The sequence below is a fragment of the Rhea pennata genome, chromosome 4, assembly GCF_028389875.1.
Source record: "Rhea pennata isolate bPtePen1 chromosome 4, bPtePen1.pri, whole genome shotgun sequence".
NCBI classification, from domain to species: Eukaryota; Metazoa; Chordata; class Aves; order Rheiformes; family Rheidae; genus Rhea; species Rhea pennata.
In genome coordinates, this window is record NC_084666.1 from 65,748,188 (window position 1) to 65,770,418 (window position 22,231).

General features: G+C 40.3%; 1 protein-coding gene across 7 annotated transcripts in view; it reads left to right on the forward strand.

Annotated features, from left to right (window-relative positions):
* Nucleotides 1-22,231, forward strand: part of MANBA (mannosidase beta) — a 186,409-nt gene continuing 164,178 nt past the window's right edge. For 6 of the 7 annotated variants that reach the window (XM_062574173.1, XM_062574167.1, XM_062574170.1 and 3 more), the window contains exons 1-7: nucleotides 82-166; nucleotides 8,043-8,137; nucleotides 8,613-8,718; nucleotides 10,644-10,814; nucleotides 13,449-13,572; nucleotides 15,977-16,152; nucleotides 19,095-19,205. In XM_062574173.1, coding sequence (XP_062430157.1) covers nucleotides 8,070-8,137; nucleotides 8,613-8,718; nucleotides 10,644-10,814; nucleotides 13,449-13,572; nucleotides 15,977-16,152; nucleotides 19,095-19,205 — 756 coding nt within the window. In that variant the 5' untranslated portion in view covers nucleotides 82-166; nucleotides 8,043-8,069. Of the gene's footprint in view, nucleotides 167-8,042; nucleotides 8,138-8,612; nucleotides 8,719-10,643; nucleotides 10,815-13,448; nucleotides 13,573-15,976; nucleotides 16,153-19,094; nucleotides 19,206-22,231 lie in introns of all 7 variants that reach the window. The other variant, XM_062574174.1, reaches the window with a different exon arrangement.

The following is a 22,231-nucleotide window of genomic DNA, read 5'->3' on the forward strand; positions in this document are numbered from 1 at the left end:
GGTGGTTTTGGCGGTGCTGCTGCCGCCGCTGCGGGCCGCGGGCGGGCCGGAGGTGCGCAGCCTGCGCGGGAGCTGGTGGCTGCGCAACGCGAACGGCTCGGTGTCGCTGCGAGGGGAGGTGCCGGGCTGCGCGCACACCGCCCTGCACCGCGGCGGCCACCTCCAGGTACGGTACCGCCGGCGCTGCCGAGCACAGGGACCGCGTCCCGAGCCACGAGTCAGTCGACGCTTACAACGGATGTTCCTCCCTTCCCTCTCGTGCTTGCTGCCTCGCTTAGTTTATTTAGGTGTACGGAAACGTAGTGAGAAAAGACCAAAGCCGCATTTGTGGGTTGGTAGCAAAGCCCTCGCTCTCCTCCGCGGCAGCCGGACAAGCCCTTGGTCACTCGAACCGCCTGGTGCTGACTGGATCGTCGTTAAAAAATAAGCTACCTTTTTAAAGGGAAGAATGTGTAGGGTGAAGGTTAAATGCATACCTGGAAAATGAAAAAGAAATAGAGCATAGCAAAGTCATCAAAATACCTAGAAAAGCGATCAATACACTGCTGTCTTAGTGTGTGTGAAATACTGTCGTGTATGGTCTGAGTGTGTCGGACATACCGATAGTACCAGATTAACCATTGGCCCAATCTTGCATTTTTGGTACCGTATTTAAAAAAACAAAAAAACCCACATTTTGAATGGATGCATTTTCTCTCTTTCTTAATTCTTTATTCTTCTGATTACTATCCTGTTCTGCTCTGACTAAAGTTAGTGAGGTATATGGAGAAAGTGACCCCACTTTGAGCTGGATAATTTTAGCCTTATTCTGTCCTGCCATACATTGGGAAACCCAGCACTAATAATAGATTCCAAAGAGAGCCATTGCCAGATTAAAAAAATAGGAAACATGGAAAAAAAGTAAATACAGCAAAAGGGGATAAGTTCAGCCATTATGATCTGTTGTTTCAGCGTTTGTGTGCTAATCTACAGGACATTTTGAAAGCATATGATGGAGATGTTAAAAAGGCGCTTTCTAAACAAGTTAAAAAAGGCAATGGGCAGGTAGAGTGTATGGTGGATCTGACTAGAACTGTGCCTGTTTCTCCCCTGCAAAAATGCATAAACTAAGCTGAACATCTCTGATGTTTGCCAGTACTGTGAGGCATTGCTATAATAACTGTGAATAACTGTTCGGGAGAAGCTGTGACCAATGCACTGACTCACACATGCAAAATAATGACGTAGTGAAAGACTCATATTTACATAAATACTCACGCGTTAAGCACTCTTGTGAAGTGAGAAACTGTTTGCTGATTTAAATACATTGCTATAAACTGACCTGTAATTTTAGTCATTTTAGACAGCCGTATGGTATTTGGAAATGAGGCTGTGGTCATGAACTCTCATGTGACAGGGAAGAATCCCAAAGCTGCAAGTAGTTATGAAAGCTTAATCAGCCTGTTGGCCGATAGCACAGGTCTTGCTGATAGGTGCAGGGGTGCTAGGCTAATTAAATTGATGACAGTCATTTGTGGACACTTAGTACATGTTTACATGAGTGCAGGTATGAACTTGCTCCATATGCATTCTGATATGGCCAGGTATGAACCTGCTGTGGTCTGGAAACTGTTACTAGGTTGGTGCAGTGCTCTGCCAGAATTAGTATGCTCTGCCAAGGAGCTGAGCTGGCTGAAACACTGCTGGTGCGATTGTTTGGCTACCGGACCTGGCTGGTGTTTGGCTAGCTCCAGTGCAGCAAGAGTAAGTTTCTGGATATTAGGCTGCAAGATACAGTTTAGATTACAGGAGTAGGCTGCAAGCTACTGGTCTCTGTGGTTTATTTCTAATTTAGGTCGATGCACAAACTAATTTTGCCCAGGGATGCTCTTCATTGCGTGTCTGTAACCTTACTTAATCTGCTGTGTAGACTGTACATTTGAATTGAAAGGAATCTCTTTGACACCAAGAGTTTGCTACTCATCTCTCTAGATCTTCTTAGCATTCTTTCCGGAGATGTCTTTACTCTTTGGCTTATAAAGCATACATTGGATGAACACTTTTTGCATGCCCCAAATACACGTATCTTCAAAAATGCTGTTGGAGAAGGTACTTCTGAGTTTCCTACTGAAGTATTATTTTCTTCTTGTATTCGAGGAAGAGAATTCAAATGCTGGATTAAATACGATAAAAGCTCTAGGGGTAGGAGATAGCATTAGAATAGGTGTTTAGTGGGTTACTGTAATAACATTCCACTAGGGCTCAGTAGCTCTTATTATTTACATGTAAGTTTAAAGAAAAATCTCTCCAGAAATGCACATTAACAAGGTTAATAGTTAATTGAGTAGAGTTAGTGCTAAGTTTGGGCAAAAGTGCGCACATTTTACAAACTTGCAGCAGATCTATTGCTAAAACTAAGTCTCTGGAAAAAGCTTTGCAGAAACAGTTCTGTCTAAGGTTATTTTTAAGTAAACTGTCAACCTAATATTCTCTTTTAGGCTCTTTTGATAAGCAATATGTATCAGCAGGTAATGTGCTATTCTTGTGCTAGAAATAGTAGTCCTTTAGCATATACTGTCCAAGTATTGCATGATGCCGTTTCTGCTGGCAGGTGACTCCTATAAAATTTCAGATCGGATGAATATGGCTATTGTAACTGGATTTTCTCATCTGCCAGCCATTTGTGCTTATATAGAAAGGGTGTTTTGTATTATTAGCTGTCACCTTGATTTATAAAGAACTATTATGGGAACTGTGCTAATACAGGGGTTGGCTAATGCAGTTTTCTGCCCCGATATACAACAAGGGCATGCACTTGACACAGAAGGTCACAGTGGTCAGAGTCTTGCTTCTGTGTTACTCTGTCAAAATGTATTAAAAGAGATAGAGACTTCCATATCCCAAATCATATTTCTGCAGTTCCAAAAAGCAGTGCTTATTTTTGGTAGCTTGTTCTGCATTTGAATAAAATATGTTGTTGCATATTTTCTGACAGTTTAGCATAGTTGAGATTTTTTCAGAACAAACCAAGCAAAAATTGCATTGGTTGTCATGGGTTCTAACAGGTTAACTGGCATTCATTGATGAAAATTGTTGATCAATATAAATATGTAGTTTTCTGTTACATATATATTCTTTGCTGAGCTGTGTGAAAATGTAGAAACATTCAGAAACCTGAGTGAAACTTATGACTAATATTAAAGAGCACTCAAGTTTCAATAAGTGTTCTCTCCTGAATGCTTGTGAAGTAAAAATACATAAAATTATGGTAGCCTTTTACATATAAGAGAGTATTAAAAGAATATTAAGAGAAGTGTATTAATATTTTCTTAATTATTGTAATATTAGTCTTCCAGCTTTACTCTTTTGTAGCATTTGGCTCTGTGTTCTGCTGTAACTCACCTTGAGCATAAGGTGACATTCAGTTAACTGCCTTGTTGGAATAAGTATTGAAAGTGAATCATTTTAGGATGCAATTCTAAAACTAACGTTCCAAGAATATGATCCATTCATCATTGAACATGTGGCTTGAACATTGCCACATGACTAATCTTACTGCTAGTAACATCTGTATACTTAAAATGACTGACCAGTGTTAGTATTAAATGGCTTTTCTGTGTGATATATAAGCTGTTTTAAGTAGCAATGGTATCAGTAAGCTGTCAGTTTTATATGCAGGTACACAGAACTGTGAGTTTCCATTCTCAAAGGTTTGATGTTTGAAGCCTGTGAGGAAAAAACTGTATTTGTAGAGTTGTATGAAAATATGAGTTCCAAGGGAGTATTTAGTACCTGCTGTGACATATATTTTAGTAGTCAATAAATTTCTTAAAAGTTAAAGACTTCAGATTATTACAGATGAAAGTTCCTTCAGGAAGAAGCATCTGCAGTACTCTGAGTAGATTTAAACAAGCAGCTCCATTTGTACAAGGCTGTAAGAGCCCATCTGATGATGTAATTTCTGCCTCTGATGAAGCATCCCTACATTTCAGTCAGCTGTTAGACACACAGTGTTGCATTCTCCAAATATCAGGTCTTTGTTTCATACGCATCTTAGTTTCCAGGATTCATGGGAGAAACAGTACAGTATTTTTACAAAAGGATAAGACACCAAGACACTGGTGTTGGTTGTTTGACTACTAACCAAATGGTTTTTGACTTTACAATTTGCTGTTGGTAGTGCATTTACAACTTGCATCTCATGCTTTTGTTAATACAAGTGGCAATGATCGAAATTTAACACGCACGTTTTCCAGAACATAGCCTAAAATAAGTAAAATAAGTAAAATGTTAAAGTGAGACAGATGTTATAAATGTGCTTTTTAAGATGTATTTCTCAAAAATTTTACGTGTAAAAGTAGTATGAAAAAATATGAGAGTCTTTGAATTCAGTAATTGTTCTGGTAAGCTCATGATGGCTTAACTTCTAGAGAATACACAGTGTTGCCAGTATGGAGGTCCTGAATCTACCAGGACAAAGTTTTACTGAAGTGACAAGAGCTTTCATTCTTGATTCTTATTCCCCTATGGTAAGAAATCTGATTGAAAGGAAACAGCATAGAGGCAAGGCTACAGCTTTCCCTCTATAGAGGCTCTAGGAATAACGTTTATATTGCTTTGGGACTGCAGAAGAGATTATGCTGCTGAGGACAGTCTCTTAAGTGTTACGATTTTGCTCTGCTCTGTAAATAGGTTTGTGTGTGTATTACAGAGCTTGACTCTATTAGTTATAAAACAGATACGAGGTATACAACAGTGTCTTTCAGAAGAATTCAAATCTAAAACTGTCATTAATATCTATACTGACTTCTGGAGTGAGGAGAAAAAATGAGCTTCAGCAAGGAAGATAAAACATCTGAGCAAATTTTCTTCAAAGTGAATCTGGATATTCAGAGAAGGTAGTTAGCTGGGCTAATACTGTAAAAAACTCTTATGAAATGGAATCTTAATGCAGCTGCACTCTCTCTTCTTAGCTCGGTTTGAGTCACGTAGTCCAGAAGAGATTGGTCTTTGTTCTGGGAAAGCAGTTCAGCTATGAGCTGAGCTGTCAGTCACTGACCCAGTTACCTGCACTCTGAACTAGTGGACTGGTGAATGTGACAGTGCCTCTTGGCTGCCTGTGTGTAAGGTGCAAGGCAGAGGGTTGTCAGGTCCACATTCCTGATTGCTTCAGCCTAGGAGAGGAGTGCTGTGACCCAGCAGAAGGTAATAAATGCAGCTTGAAGCCTGCAAGGGTTGAGGATGTACTTTAGACCACTTGTGCCTCTATTCTGACTGAGCTATGTGACTAAAGGAAGAAGAACACACTTGGTATAAAGGCAGCAGTTATTTAATTTTACACGGCAAACCAAACCATTCCTTCTCTTTCTCCCACCCTCCAACTATGGCAATTTCATTTCATAGAATCACAGAATCATAGAATCAGTAAGGTTGGAAGGGACCTCTGGAGATCATCTAGTCCAACCTCCCTGCTCAGCAGGGTCACCTACAGCATGTTAGACAGGGTTGCAGCCAGGCAGGCCTTGAAGATCTCTGGAGAAGGAGACTCCAGAACCTCTCTAGGTAACCTGTTCCAGGGCTCCGTCACTCTCACAGGGAAGAAATTCCTCCTCACCTTCAGGTGGAACTTCCTGTGCTTCAATTTCTGCCCACTGCCTCTTGTCCTGTCACACAGGACAACTGAAAAGAGTTTGGCCCCATCCCCTTGACACCCTCCCTTCAGGTACTTGTACACATGGATAAGATCCCCCCTCAGTCTTCTCTTCCCCAGGCTGAAGAGGCCCAGCTCTCGCAGCCGTTCCTCATAGGGCAGGTGCTGCAGCCCTCTGATCATCCTCGCAGCCCTACGCTGGACTCTCTTCAGTAGCTCCATGTCTGTCTTGTCCTGGGGAGCCCAGAACTGGATGCAGTGCTCGAGATGAGGCCTCCCCAGGGCTGAGGAGAGGGGCAGGATCACCTCCCTCGACCTGCTGGCAACACTCTTCCTAATGCACCCCAGGAGACCATTGGCTTTCCTGGCCACAAGTGCACGTTGCTGGCTCATGGTCAACTCGTCATCCACCAGCACTCCCAGGTCCTTCTCTGCAGAGCTGCTCTCCAGAAGGTCAGCCCCCAGCTTGTACTGGGGCCTAGGGTTATTTTTCCCTAGGTGCAGGACTCTGCACTTGCCCTTGTTGAACCTCAGGAGGTTCCTCTCTGCCCAGCTCTCCAGCCTGTCCAGGTCTCTCTGAATGGCAGCACAGCCCTCAGGTGTATCAGCCGCTCCTCTTGCCTTGGTAGCATCAGCAAATTTGCTGAGGAGGCACTCCGTCCCCTCATCCAGGTCATTGATGAAGAAGTTGAACAGGATGGGACCCAGTACTGAGCCCTGGGGGACACCACTAGCCACAGGCCTCCCAACTGTACTCCGCGCCACTGATGACAACCCTCTGAGCTCTGCCTTTCAGCCAGTTCTCAATCCACCTCACCGTCCACTCGTCTAACCCACACTTCCAGAGCTTCTCTAAGAGGATGTTATGGGAGACGGTGTCAAAAGCCTTCCTGAAGTCAAGGTACACAACGTCCACTGCTCTGCCCTCATCTACCCAGCCAGTCATTCCATCATAGGAGGCAATCGGATTGGTTAAGCAGGATTTCCCCTTGGTGAATGCATGCTGGCTACTCCTGATCACCTTTTCCTCCATATGTCTGGAGATAACATCCAGAATGAGCTGTTACATCACCTTTCCAGGGATGGAGGTGAGGCTGACTGGTCTGTAGTTGCCTGGGTCCTCCTTCTTACTCTTCTTGAAGACTGGAGTGACATTGGCTTTCTTCCAGTCCTCAGGCACCTCTCCAGTTCTCCATGACTTTTCAAAGATGATGAAGAGCGGCCTGGCAACAACATCTGCCAGCTCCCTCAGTACCCATGGGTGCATCTCATCTGGGCCCATGGAATTGTGGATGTATAGCCTGCCCAGAAGGTCTCTAATCCTATCCCCCTCAACCAAAGGAAAGTCTTCCCTTCTCCAGACTTTTTCCCTCACATCCAGGCTCTGGGATTCATGGGGGCTGCCCTTAGCAGTCCTTCACTGCCCTTAGCAGTGAAGACTGAAGCAAAGAAGGCATTCAGTAACTCTGCCTTCTCTGTATCCCTTGTCACCAGGGCCCCCGCCCCATTCAGTAGCGGGCCCACATTTTCCCTAGTCCTCCTCTTGCTGCTGATGTATTTGAAGAGGCCCTTCCTGTTGTCCTTGGCATCCCTTGGCAGACTCAGTTCCAACTGGGTAGCCGCATCTCTGCATACTCTGGTTGCATTCCTATAATTCTCCCAAGTAGCCTGTTCCCTCTTCCACATTCTGTGTATTTTCTTCTTCTGCCTGAATTTGGCCAAGAGCTCCTTGCTCACCCATGCAGGTCTCCTGCCCCTTGTGCTGCACTTCTCACTCGTAGGGATGCACCGCTCTTGAGGCTGGAGGAAGTGATGTTTGAATACTAGCCAGCAGGTCGAGGGAGGTGATCCTGCCCCTCTACTCAGCCATGGTGAGGCCTCATCTTCAGTACTGTGTCTTATCGTATCAAGACCAATTGACAAGAAACAATAAGAGTGTTTGCTGTTATTTTAAATTGTAGAGATTTGTTCATTGCTGTCTCTAGAGGTCTTTAAAATCCGATTCTGTTCTCTTATAGTCCTATTACATCCACTGTGCCCATTGTTATGAGGGTGATCGTGTTTCTGTTCCTCCTGTTAAGTCACAAGCTGTCTTGATTTAATTTTCATTTTCCAGCACAGTCATTTCTTATGTAAAAACAAATCCTTCTCCCTCTATTTTAAATATGAATGATTATAGCAAACAGGATTTGACCTATATAGTTAAAGCCAAGTATTACTAAAACTTTGCTTTTCCATATTACTTCAAAGGTGAAAAGGAGTACCAGAGCTAACTAAAATAAGAGAGGTGGTTTTTGCATTTGCAGACTGTCTGAAAGAACAAGTGCTCATCTGATGGATATTATGATGCATTTTGTTTACTAACACTGTTACTAAATGAATCTTGTATTTTTTTTTGTTGGCTTGTTATTAGGATCCATACTATAGATTTAATGATGTGATGTACAGATGGATCTCACTGGATAACTGGACTTACAGCAGGACATTCAAAACTCCTTTTGACATCAGGTAAGCAATAAGGATATGTCTAAAATAGTTCCCTGCCATCTTTCATGCTGAACTGCTTGTTAATCTATCAGCTCAAAATCTATTTAATACTTGTGTGTAATAAATTATGCAATAATATGCAGCTGCAAAGCTTTTGCTGAAGGACACTTAGTAGTTGTTCTCTCCCCAAATTTTTTCCATTGTTAAAAATTACTTATGAATTGCAGACTGAGGAAGGATAATAATTAGGTTAATTGGAAGCTAGCTCATCTGATATCTGGTAGGTATGTGAACATGCTGTGTTGCAGACTTGAGCCACTTCAGCTGTCACCTTAATTTGGCTATTTAAAGATAAAATGTAGCTACGCGAGGTCAAACATTTTGGAGATAGCTGAGACTACTGCTGAAGATAACAGGGACGTGTATTATCTGTTTCTTGTGTGTTGTTAACTCCAGATATTCTAACAGTTTTATATCTGTGTGTCGTCATCTGTAGAAAGTGGCAAAAAGTGAATTTGGTTTTTGAGGGAGTGGATACAGTAGCACAAATCCTGATCAACAATGTCACTGTTGGCAGAACAGACAACATGTTCAACAGATATGTAAGTAATACATCTATTTCTGAAGGTGCTCCTGTTTTTCTTTCAAAGTCCTTTTGTGCCAGACACTTTCAATGTGTTCAATAGAAATGAAAAATAACATGCTAGCACTCAAAAGTGTTGACCTGAGGAGGGTATGTGTAGTTAGTTAACTGTTGGAAAGAGGAGTGTACTTAGCTTTCTAAGAGCAGCAGAGTCGGATCTAGATGAGTATTTGTCTTCTAAATGAGAACACCAATGCAAGAGGATCAGTTCAGCTAATAATTCAAGTCTAGTTTCTTGGGATCTGTCACAGCTCCAAGAAAATGTAAACTTAAACCTGTTATATTAGCTGTAAATCTGCTTACTATTAGGTATTAGAATGGTTTACATATGAATATTGAAATGAAAATGCATGTGGAGCAAAGCCTTCAATAATGTTTCTGTGCTTTTTTCTTACTTAAGGTTTTAATTTTTAATGTTGGGATTTTAATAACAGTGTCTTGCATCTTTGGGCTTAGCCTGTGTCAGCATGAGAGTACTCATCATAGAATGGTCTTGAGAGGGGCAGAAACTAATTTTATAGCTTTAATGTTTAAAACGATTCTGGGTGGTGGTAGAAGGGAAAATCTCTGCTTTTCTCTTAAAGAATCAATAAAGGAAGAGTTAAAGGAGGAATGTCTTCTATTTGTCAGTTGAGTAATCGAGTCACAAAAGAAATCTGGTTTCTTCATGTCTCAGCATTTACCATTCTGGCAGGTTTCATTGCAGAGGTACTGGACAGAGACAGGAGACCTCGATTCTGACACCCGGGTCTATGTGACCTGGAACAAGTCACTTAAGTTCTCTGTGACTTAGTTTTGTTATTTGTGAAATAAGAAATTTCATAGAGCTTCTATGAAATCATTTAATATTTGGAAGGTATTTAAAGATTACCAATAGCAGGCTCTGCAGAATGGAGAAGTGGTTTATTTTACCTTTATTTCTGCAAATTCATTGTGTCACAGATTGTAACAATTCATGAAATGGCCTTTAGTGTAAAAACCAAATTGAAATGCATTAGATTGGGTCTAGGCTTGCTATGACCCAGAGTTCTATGTTGTTCTCTTGTTCCACATAAGTACCTCTGCAAGAAAGTCTCTGTGAAGGTTCCTGTGAAGGATGCTATTTACTTTGTAGTTTTCTGTTGTCTGCTACAGAAGTGAGGCAGGTGATGCTGGAAGAGTGTTCACAAGTTAGGAAGAAATTCCAAGACTTGGATCCTCATGAATTAACAGTGTGGAGAAGAAATGGTTATTAGCTGTCAGGACCACATTGTCTTGATAGCACAGGATAATCATGAAACCAAAAATTTATCCTTCTGTGCAGTCGCACTGAAGGGGATCTTGTGAGTCGATGAGGAAGCTGCTAAATGCTTTGTTTGGTGCTGACATGGAATGTATATCTGTGCATTTTAGGGATGGGGGGTGGAGAGAGCATGAAATACGCCTTTGCAGCACTTGTGCAAAAGGCAACTCAGCGCTCTGTGGTAGATAAGCTGGCAGCACAGTGAGTTGGAAGGGCTCTGATCTAGACCAGCATTTTGAATAGGAACAAAATGTCCTTCTAAAGATTCAGATGAGCTCTGATCGAGGAAGGAAGGTAAAGACTCTCCTGCCATCCTCAGCCTTCAGCAGGTCTGTGTGCAGGCAGAGTGCTGCAGCCTGCAATGGAGGCTCAGAGTGGGCAAAGTGATTTGCCCAGAGAGATCTCCTTGTATCTACAGTCTTAATGTACACCTTTTTTTTCAGCTTAAGAGGTAGCTTTTCTTTTCCTCCAAAACCTGAGCTGGAATTCGAATGTCTTTGAATAACATCTGTATGGTATTAAAATCCCAGTGTGACAGTGATTATAAATTTCATAAATAAATGTCAAAGCTGTAATGACTTTTTTCTCTTTTCTTTACATAGAGCTTTGATATTACCAACATTATTAAGGAGGTCAATTTTGTTGAAGTCCGTTTCTTATCAGCCATTTCATATGCAGCAGAGCAGAGCAGATACCACAAAACATACAGCATCCCCCCGGCATGTCCTCCGGCTGTGCAGAAAGGAGAGTGCCATGCTAATTTCATCAGAAAGGTAGGGGCAGATTTATCTGTCTCTTCCTTGAGGCTTGAAAGGAGGAGGTTACCATGTCTTTAAGATGTATTCTGAAACCTGCAGTGTCACTGTATTAATAGAGCATACTTTTCATTGCAACTGTCTTCTGCAGCTCCTCCAAGAAACCTATAATCCAGCATATTGCTAATGTAAGAGGCATAACAAGGTCAGGCCAACCATATCTAGGTGATAAGAATGTTTAAGGTTCTGTTTTTTTTTCCAAGGAGTCAGCAAGGAGACTTGCTGCTAAAAAATCAGGATAGCGGTGGGAAATGTGTAATCATTACATTTTGATCCATTGGTTGAGTTTAGCAATGTATACTGACAATAGAGTTCACTGCTGGAAATGCCAGCGGATATTGCCAAGGCTGTAAAAATCTCAGCCAACCAACTTTGTGAGTTTTTGGCATTGCTCATATGCTGTGCTATTTATACTGGGCATTTCTGGCGTATCCTGAGAAGTGTTACCTAACAGAGAACCTGTTTTCATCTTATTATGGTGTTGTGTTGTTCTAAGTGTGACTTAGAAGTACATATTCAGTAAAAACAACAGTATAATATACAATGAGTGATGCTCAGAAACTCTGAATTAAGACATTGCTTCACTGTTAAAACTGAGTCTGGGTAGACTATGATTTGTGTAGCATCTCGCGTATTTCTGATAGCTTTGCAGCAGTTGGAGTTAGAGGCTGGTGACCTTATTTTAGAATTTCCATTTTGGGTTTTTTGCGTGTCTGTCACCACTTAAATGTCTTTCTTGTTAACTGACTTTTGGTCTTTTTAAGAAAGTCCTTTAGAGCCTCCTTGAAAATGACTAGAATCCTTTTAATATAGAACTAGATCTAATTTCCTTTAAAATTTGTTAATGGAGAGGTAGATTTCATGTTCTCCAGGGAACATCCTTCAGGATTAAGATGCTGTCTTTATTGCTACGTGGTGCTTTTATTTTTACTGCATTTTAGAAGGTTGTTAAGTTCTTCTTCCAAATCCATGTGCTGTCTCCATCGTATTTCTTAGAAATAAATGGAGGGAGGAGCTTGAAAGGAAGAAGGCTCTTGAACAGCTGTAGTCTTATTTATAGAGCAAAAATGGCCAGGAATGATGTTTATGCTCGACTGAGCTATACCTTTAAACTTGTAAGAAAGTGCCTCAGTGTCCTTTCTCAAATGAATTGATTGACTGTACTAGGAAACTGCTTCAGACATTCCCAAAAACATCTTTCATTCAAAGTATAAGGTGACAACAGCAGAGACAATATGACAATACATTTGAAAGTAAACAAATGCATCAGGACACTTCTAAAGTAAGCTGGCAGCTTACAGTCTTACAGTAATGGAGAGCTGTTTACATATCTGAAGTTCAGTATTAAGTGCAGTAAATACATGTAAGTCTTAATAAGCATTTGTGGTAAAATAATGTACCTTAATGATACAAATGTATTTTTCTCATGACATATTATTTCTGATAGTCTCTGCAATATTATTAGTGAAACCTGACAGTCTGTCAGTGGTAGATTTGTTTATTTTTTTTTTATAAAGGGAAAATTACTTCCAATCTGAATTGTTTTCTAAGAATGTATTGTCCCTGTTTTTATACTTGAAATAGGTACAGTGCTTGCTTCCCGGAAAGCTCTTTTACAACTTGACAGGCAGGCAGCCGACCCCAGTGAGGCAAGGGATAGGCCAGATTTGTGCAGTGTGGTTTGCCAAAATTAGTATGCCTTGGCTGTCAGTTATTAGTCTCTAAATTTAGAACTGTAGGTCACTGTACAAGACTTTAAGGAGATCTATTGTATTTACTTTGAGGGCTAAAACTGTGTGAAGCTTGGAGGGCAGCTGCAGAGATGTCTTCAAGGGATTTTGTTAACTGGAAATCTGACCAGGTTTAAAAAACAACTAAATGGAATGCAATGTAGATGCTACTCTGTCTGATCAGAATTATTTAATTCTGCCAATTATTCTGATGTTAAAACCAGAACTAAGGTATTTCTCAAGCATATGTTTGTTCCCTTTGTTTTTGCATAAAGGGGAAGAAACAGTGAACATGACTGAACTACGCAAATACATCAAACACACACATGCATCTCTTTCCTTGAACTAATCTGTGATGTTACTGGAAAAATTAAAGGGTAAAAAGTTTCAGAGGTATATTTGATTTTTAATTTGGTATTGTTTTTAAAAATTTTGTTCAGTATTTGTAATGATCAGTTTGCTGCTTATTTTGTCTTTTAGGTATAAAATTAAATACTGACCTTAAAACTAAAATAACTCAGAGCTGATTTGAGAGTAACCTGCTGGCTTGTTTTTTTGATTTTTTTTTTAAAGGTGATGAGGTAGGGTGGTGTTTTGCTTTCTCACTAGTATTAAATTATGATATATATGAATATTTCATACAAAACTGTATTTTTAATATAAGTACCACCTGAGTTTTAGAGAAGGAGTAAGAGAAAAATATAATAGGTTATCCTGAGTTGGTGGAAATCGGAAAAAAAAATCTTATTTTCAGTCCATGGCAATGTTTAATTTCTAGATAGCAAATCATTTTTATTTCAGGAACAGCATAGGTTTCTGTGTGAAAGTTAGGTAACTGTAACATAATCATTTTGTATTCCAGGAGCAGTGTTCCTTTAGTTGGGACTGGGGCCCTTCTTTTCCCACTCAAGGAATCTGGAAAGATGTTAGGATTGAGGCCTATAACCATTATCATCTGATTTACTTCACTTTGACTCCCTTCTTTGGTAAGCTATATACTTTTTATTGTTGTTTCACCCTTGGAATACAGACCATTTTATTGTTGGGCTCAATTAACTGACCATTTCGGAAAGATGCTGTTCTTTTATTAAGACTGTGTATATAATGCTTACTACAACACACCCTTTTAGGTCTTGAGACACTACTTCAGTATAAACGATAGTGATAAAAATTGTTAAAATTCAGATTTTTTTTCTTGAAGATCCCAGAACAACTGCAGAAGTTTAATTGTGGTACAACTTAAGTTTGCCCCTGTTCTGCTGTTTTGGAGGTGTTTGTTAGTTTGTTTGTTTTTTACTGCATAGATTTTCCCAAGACCCCCATAAATATGTCTCTCTCTTGTCTCATCTCATTTAAAATAAAAGCAAAGCTGTTATGGGAATTTAGTTCCTTATTGGGAAGACAAATATACTGTGAACAGAGTTTCAAGAGCGCTGAGTTTTCGGGACTCAACATGAAGTTTGAGACAGAGGAGCAGCCGTGCTCCGCAAGGATAATTTGTTAAGTCTGCAGTATGAGAGGATAGCCTCTTGCATTCTTGCTACCTAACCTACCTAACCGGTTTCCTCCTCTGATATACTCTTTGGTTTTCTTCTCAGTCCTTCAGATCTTGCAGCCAAGTAAAAGTAGTTAATTTTCTGTTGAAACTTTCTGTAAAAGGTAATATGCCCCACTGTTAGACCGCCTGCATGCTTGCTTTTGCTACGTGTTGAGCTCAGTCTTCAGCAGAGTAAAGGCTAGCACGTGTGTTCTCTGCACTGGGTTGAATTTCACCCCTTGGGAACAGAGTTGTTGTGTATGAATAAAAGAGGAAGACGTCACTCCCTGAATGCTTCTAAAGCTTCCTGAAATAGCTGCAGGTCTTAGCTAGAATTAACATGACTGGAATTTCCATGGAAAGCCCCAGCACAGACTGTGTGCTGGCTACAATTTAGTTACAGTAAAAATGTTTTCTGGTCCCTCCCACATTCCCACAACTCCACCTTCTGGTAAGTGAAGTCTTGCTCTCTGGATAAGCAGAAAGCAAATCTCTTTCATTCAGCAGAGAGTTTCAGAACCAGAGCTAATTAATATTAAATCATAAAACATTTGAAAAATAAAGAGTAAGTGAACAACTTGGATTTAAGATGCACTTACGTTGTTCATCAGATTTGGTGTTACAGCCCTTTGACCACTGAGTCTGTAAAGGATTCATTGTTCTTGATTTCTTGCCTAGGCTCCACAATTCAAGCAGTTCAGGAGTGGGCTGGAATTTCTTGGCGGGGAGGTAAAATATGCTGTAATGTTTGACCCTGGATGTGTGTGGGGTTAACCCTTTCAATGTTTCTGAAAATTCATCCTCTCTGGGTAACGCTGGGTGTAACATAACCTTGGGAACATACTCATTGCTCTGCAAAGGCAGTAGAACCACACTAAGGCTGAATGTAATTCTTTGCTTTGGAAGAAACTTTCTCTCTCCTGTGAGGAAGGAGAACTAAAATATATACATAAAAAGAGAAAGCAAGTAATTAATAGTCAATGTAAACAAAATGTCTTAGTTTTTTTGTTTTCCGTTTGATTTGGTTTTGTTTGGATAGATGTCCATCTGTAATATTTAAAGTACAGGATTAACCAGGCTATGCTTGTAGACAGATAATGTAATTGCTAAAGTTAATGGGAAATTTGAACATTAATCATGAATATCCTTGACTCTGGCTTGCTTTATTCGATAAGTTGTTTTGTAAAGGAGAGGACTCTCTAAGATAACTGTGGAGAGATCTTGGGCAAGTCGTTAATGTGTTTCCTCCACCAATCTTCTGTGGTAGAAGGGACACAAAGATACAGCCTGTCAAGTCTAGACACAATGGGCCCAATTCATCCCCAGCATAACTCCATTCATTTTGTCTAGTGACTCTGGGATGAATTGGGCTCGTTTTCTGTTAATACTGTTTTTGTTTCATAGACAAAAGTGGTTGTACTGCCTTCTGATTACGATCTTTCCCAAAGAGGACCATGTTCATATGAATGCTGACTAAAAGAAAACATAATGTCTGTGGGAGCTGGTGGGGAAAAAAAAAACCTTCCTAATGATAAAAAGTGACTGGTTTCATGTTCTTTGACTTTTGTGCAGAACTCTGAAAAGCCCTGGATAGGATTGGAGTTTAAAAAAAGGAAGAATGAGTTATAAAATATCGATCACACTGCATAGTTCTTTCCTGAGTCAGCAGATGTAAACACAGATATCAAGTGCATTAAACAGTGAAAATTAACTTTGTAGATCTGGTTCAAATACAATCTGAAAACTGCTAAATTTAAGCTGAGGGTTTTGAATTGTTTCTTTGAGTGATCACGTTAATTAATAGGTATGTAAACATAATTCCTAAATTCTTTTTTTTTCTCCCCTTCACTTAGTAAGGAGTGCTCAGCAGTGGAGTCTTAAAATTGAATCTATCTTTGATGTAGTCAGCTCCAAGCCAATTTCAGGTGTTGTGACTGTGAACATTCCCAAGTTGCAAACGCAGCAAACATACAGTGTGAAGCTTCAACCTGGAGAAGGCAGCATTGTGCTGCTTGTAAACATTAACAAGGTAAGGTGTATGTAGAACCCTAGCCAAATACAAAATATTTTCCTGTTTTCCAATGTGTCTGTCTGCCTCTCTACCATACCCTTATTTTTTGTTCCTCACTTTAACAACTGTGCTGCACCACTTTCAGGGTGGAGGAACAGCTCTTTTCCTCTCTAAAAATGATTTCTGTGGGTCTACATAGCTCAGTGTGCAAAGGTGATGAAATCTTTCCTGTATTACAACACAGAAAGATCGCATAATCACTGGCCACTGCCAAATCAGCTACTTAAGTAAATAACCCTTGGATCCTATGTGTCACTTCCCGTTGACCGTCACTAGGTATCTTGTCTCTCATGCTATTGTTTACTGGGTTGATTGGGACTAGAATATACTAGAATGTGCTTGGCTCTCCTAAGAGGGAGGATTCCCCAAACTTTGACTGGCATAGAAGTTGGTGGAAAGTGTGTGGAGTTGTGCTTGCTTACATTGTGCTTACTTGAGGACAGGAGTAATTGCAGAAAAGTAAAGGGTGCTCTGGTGAGGGCATAAGTCAGTTGAAAAAAGGATACATTTGGTGTACAACCCAATGCTGAAAGAAGGGGCTACTCACCTTCCAAAGGTGTTGGGAAACTGTCTGGTTGGAAAACTAGCTGATGGTGCTTTCCACTGGAGCCAGCAGCATAACAGGAGCTGCCACCTGCTTTGCTGCTGCAGAGCATAGTTAGATTGATGGGTGAGCATTGTGGTATGAGCAAGAATTTTGGGCTTCAACAAGACTGACAGTTAATAACATCTGAGGGTCTGCAGTGACCTCTGTATATTTTACTGGCCTCTGCTAATTTTCTCTTTTGCTGTGTAACTCTGCATTTGTTTCCCTGATTTGAATGTATTAGGTATGTGTTCCTGAGCTCTCTTGTCAGTTTGAGTAGAGAAAAAGCATCTGTTAAAGGCAAGCAGAGTATTTTAGGTTTTAATACCATGCTTAGCTGCTTGCATACTTGTGTGCTTTGTTTTATTTTGAAACAAAAGCATAAAAACGTAATTTTTTTGTTACTGTTGTCATTTGGCATGTAAGTTATACAAGCAATTACAAATACCCAGTTTACTTTACAAACAATTGTTAGTCTCTGCTTAGCCTTTTCAGGGATTGCATTAAACAGGCACCGCTGTGCAAAACTTTCAAAATGATTTTGCTTCATTTTGTCACCTCACTCCCAAACTCAGAAGAAATCTGTTAGTGGTGTATGACTGCAAGTTTGTGAGGAAATGCTCCTTCAGAGCAGAGGCAACAGTATTTTATTATTCTGTGTACACAAAGGGCTTTGCTGCATGAATTCACAGCAGCTGATTTTACAAGAAGCCCTACAATGTGTTCTCATGTATCGATGAGCATGACGGGGCTCTTACTCTGTACAGACTTGTGTGGCGCACGTTAAATACAGAGACCTCACCACAAATTTATTCCTAGTTGAGAGCTTATTATAGGTTGTGTTGTGAAGTTGGTGGATGTTGGGTTGTGTTTACTGCCCGAGGTGTGTAGCAGTCTTCCTGCGATCGCCACACAAAGTGCTGCATTGCTAACATGACAGCATTTTGCTTATCAGCTCATGGTGAGCGTGGGGATGACATCATTAGTGGCCAATGAGATGCTGCATCTGTGCTCCGCAGCTGCAAATGCTCCCTTGTTGTTGGGGCACACGCTGATTTCTGTGCTTCCATTCGTGTCCCTGCAACATAAGGATGAGCACTCCTGTACAAGCAGTTAATGGTAGTTCCAGACCACAGAAGCTGAAATGTTATATAATGTGTATATATATGCATGTATATACAAAAGATTTATTAGTGATTATGTCGAAGTATGGCTACAGTGAAACGTATTGTTGAGCAGCTCTCTGGCCTCATCTTATGTGAAAAGATTGAGGCACTTCTTACATCACTCTATTCAGCAGGGATCCGTCCATGCGTTATTGCTTTCTTTCCATGATTTTTGTGTTGTGTACTCAGCTGACAAGTTTTGGCAGTAGGATTGAGCAGCAGAAGCACGCTATTGGAATGAAGCCATAACTATAGGAAATTCGTTACATAAATATTACTGTATGTGGCTAATTCATACTATCATCCTAGAGGTAGGTATTTTATATCTGTAAAAATTAACTTGCTAGAGAATCGAGATGATTAAAAACATAGAGACAAAGCAGAAAGCACTGAAAAGAGAATGAAATCTTTTCTTTGACTTAAAAGCTTGACATAACTGAAACAATCAGTGTAGTCACGTACTACCAAGATCACAGTTGATAAGTATCACCTCTGTATACTGAGCATTGCATATGACAGATAAAAGGAGCAATTAGGGAAGGCAAAAATAGGAAGAAGGTGCTAAACTGATGATCAGTGGGAACTGCTGTTTTTATTACTAATGATTTATCGTGCCTAGAAAAGATTTGATCTTGTCTTACGTGACCATTATTTGGTACCAATCTTTTCATAGTGCCGAGAGGCTGAACAAGAATGAATCCCTGTTGCAGTGGTCAGAGCTGGGACTTGCTTCTCCCTTTCAAGCCTGCAGTGTAAATGGACTTGATGAAGCAAGGGGGAGGTGTTTAGTACAAAGGCTAGTGAACAAAGTCTATCCTAAGACTCATGTATTTAAATTTTAGAGGACTATTAAGTCAGTGTACCTCATCTGAGGATTTGTGCATGCGTGTGTATGCATGCTCGTGGCCTGTTGTGAACACAAGGTAAAGTGATAGCTTGTACCTCATAGAAGAAATCATACTTTTCTCTATGGTATGAATATTATTCACCCTGCAGCTGGTTGAGAGATCCCAGTTACCATCGTTCAGCTGAAGCACATAAACTCGTTAGGCTTGTAGTAATTCACTTGAAAGTGTCTAGGCTCCCTAGATGTGTGTTATGCCTCATTTCATACTCACTGCTCTGACCCTCTTTGTTGTATATTCAAGAGTGCTACAGTAGAGACTTGGTGGCCAAATGGACATGGAAAACAAACTGGATACGATGTGATGACAGTTTTCATCATGGAGGCAGGATACAAGGTGGAGAAATTTTCAAAGGTGAGCCCTTCAACTTGATTACAGCTGGCAGTGCACTAATGTTAGGACACCTGCACTGCATGGCAGGTATCTAGAGCTCTTGGACAATTTCCTGGTTTGTATTTGCATGTGAGGATATTAGTGACTCTCTGACTTGAAATGTGATACTGATGGTTTTGTGTCACTTACTGAAAAGTCCTTTTAGATTTTTATAGATTAATGTGGAGAAAGATGTTTGTTTATTACTGAGATTTTTATTGTTAATTCAGTGTTAAAAAGACTGTGAGATAGGGTATATTTTTTAAAAAGCTAATACAGCTTCATTTATTAGAATATGATAGATGTGCTTAATGTTTTAGAGGAGTGTAACGTTTCAAATATGACCACCAAAGTAGTATTTAGGGATATTTGTGTAAGGATTCCTGGAACACACTGGCAGTATAACACTCTGTGCATTGTTTCTAAGAAGCCTTGAAGAGGTGATCTTCAATCATCCATTGAGAAAAATCTTACAAATTAGACTAGAGCTCTCATGCTATCAGCACATGGAAACAACCAAGTAAATGTACACTTTTATTAGGTGGTTCTGATGTGTATTGCTTCACTAAAAGCTAATCTGGTCACTAGGCTTCTGAAATTGCTATTTTTTGTAACATTTATTCTTGTGAAAAATTGTAAGAAAGCCAGTGCCTTTTTTTTTTTTTTTAAGTCCTAATAATAATTCCTAGTATTATTAGTGATACAATTTCAAAACAAGGAATTTTAAAAAAGAAAGAAACATAACATATTACACTTGGAAAAACAGGTTGTAGGAAATGCAGCTATAAAGCAGGAAAAAAAAGGAAAATTTCATTTTTAGTATGTGAAACATATACAGTGATAAGGGAGTTAATTGATTCCACTTGGGCAGTTGCATCAGGATCTTTCGTAGAGTACTGTGGGTTTTGATCATAGGGACTTCGTAGTCTACAAAAGATACTCAGATGCTTCCCCCTCTGCCCTTGAAGTCTTGTTTCATATCCTACTGTCCTTAGCTTGGAATCATTTAGTTTCTGCTATGTTAGAGTAGTCTCCAAGATGTTAACTTGGGAAAACCTCTGGGTAGCCTGCTAGTTTGTAGCCAGCTATGCTGGGAACCTTTAACTGAGGAAACACCTACTCGTTTTGAGAGTAGCAGGACAAAATAAAATGGAATATGGCCAACATCCTGGACAGGCTTTTTTGTTTTGCTGTGTTTTTCCCATTTGAATTGTTTAATTTGAAGTTTGTTTCTCAGGATAATGTGGAATAAAGTCATAGCCAGAAGCTATCATAGAAAGAAACTGATTTTCTTGGGCATATCCAACTCTGTTTATTGCTGACAAGTGGCCATCCCGGCATCAAGGGTCTTACTGCCTCTTCAATTACCTCTTGAGAGATTTGTTTGTTCTAGATTTCATTTCCCCATCTTTCTTTATGTTTACTTCTTTTTCATCGTAATCAGAGTTGGTTTTTATTTTACAATGCTATTTTAGTACTTGGAAGATTGTAACTTATGGCAGTGTTCCTCTGCTTTCCTCTACATTCTCTCTTCCCCCAGGCCTTTTAGCATGACTTCTAGAAGTCTTTCCTTCTGGCTTCTTAGTTTTCATATTGCTTTCATGCTGTGTGCTAATTTAAGTCACCAGGATGTTCTGTGATCTTGTTTCAGCTCTGGACATCTTCATCCCTGTAGTTTTTTGGGTTTTTTTGGTTTTTTTTTTCCTCCTTACCTGTAAAATCTGGAAATCCCAGATGTGATCAACAGGCCACTTACTGGGTACAAAGCCTTTGCATGTGACCTGTGTGACTTCTCAGTTGTGTACAGAACCAGCTGATTGTTGAGGCTGTGGTGGTTACAAGATTTCCTCTGTGTAGTCCAAGACTAGGAGAAATGTTCAGGTGCTTGGGGAGCAAGGTCTGTCAGTCAGCCAGCCAGGTTTCAAAGTGGCCAAACTCAGCAGTCAGAAGTCAGAGAAACACACATAATCAAGTGTGCCAGATTCCAGCAGTCTCCTGCAGGCCTTCCCTTGCCCCCCACAAGAGAAAAGACCTGCCATAGGAATGGGAAGAGGTGCTGTGTTAATGGGTTGGCCCTTGGGGTGCAATGGGAGTGGGAGCACAAATACACCAAACCCTAGAGGCCTGCAAACATGAGATGCCGCTGAGAAGCCGTTTCCTGCGCTCGCGCTTTTTGAGTGGTCCTGGCTGGGTGTTTCAGTCTCCCAGATTGCCTCAGATTTGACTAGTTGCTTGAGTTCCACTTAAGCATGAATAAAGCAATATCACATAACTTTTGTTGGTACAAATGCCCTTTGAGGCAGTGCTTGGTGGAATCCATTAAGAGGACCTCCCAAATACTTTGCAAACTCTGACTATAAATCCCATTATGTTTTTTTGTGGCACAAGAGTCATGCTAGAAATCCAAGAGTTTTTCTCTGGATAATTGAATTCACTGAAGGAAGGACAGAAGTTTTTAGCTAGTGTAGTACATAGTACTCATAAAGTAGCTTTTCTTTAGTAGCCTTCCGTATACCTCAGAATACCTCTGTGTGCACAGAGATACTGGACAGTGAGTCAGAAATGACCTCTCGGTGGTCTAATTTTGTAGCTTTTCTTTAACTGGGAATTTCTTTAGTAGTACAGAGGCTGAGCCCCGCTTGCCGGTAATCCTCTGGTGTTCCTGGGCAATACCGTAAAACACTAGCACTTGGGGCAAGTCCCAGATTTTTCCTTCTGTGTCTGTATTCTGGTCGTTGACATGATGCAGAGGGTGTTAGTCTGTGGTCAGTGATCTCTAATCTCCACTCAGGCATCTAGTTGGTCATGTGCATTGCCTCTGTGTGGGAGTTTAATTAATCATTGTCCATTTGACTAAGAAACACCGAAGAGGAATCAAGCAGAACAGTGATTTTTCTTTGTCTTTTCCTACCACTGGAAATAATTTTCGATAAGCTGAAAATATAAAAACACAGTCATGCTGTGGGATTGCTCAGTTCCCTTTTAAACTTCAGCCTTGTTTGCTGTGT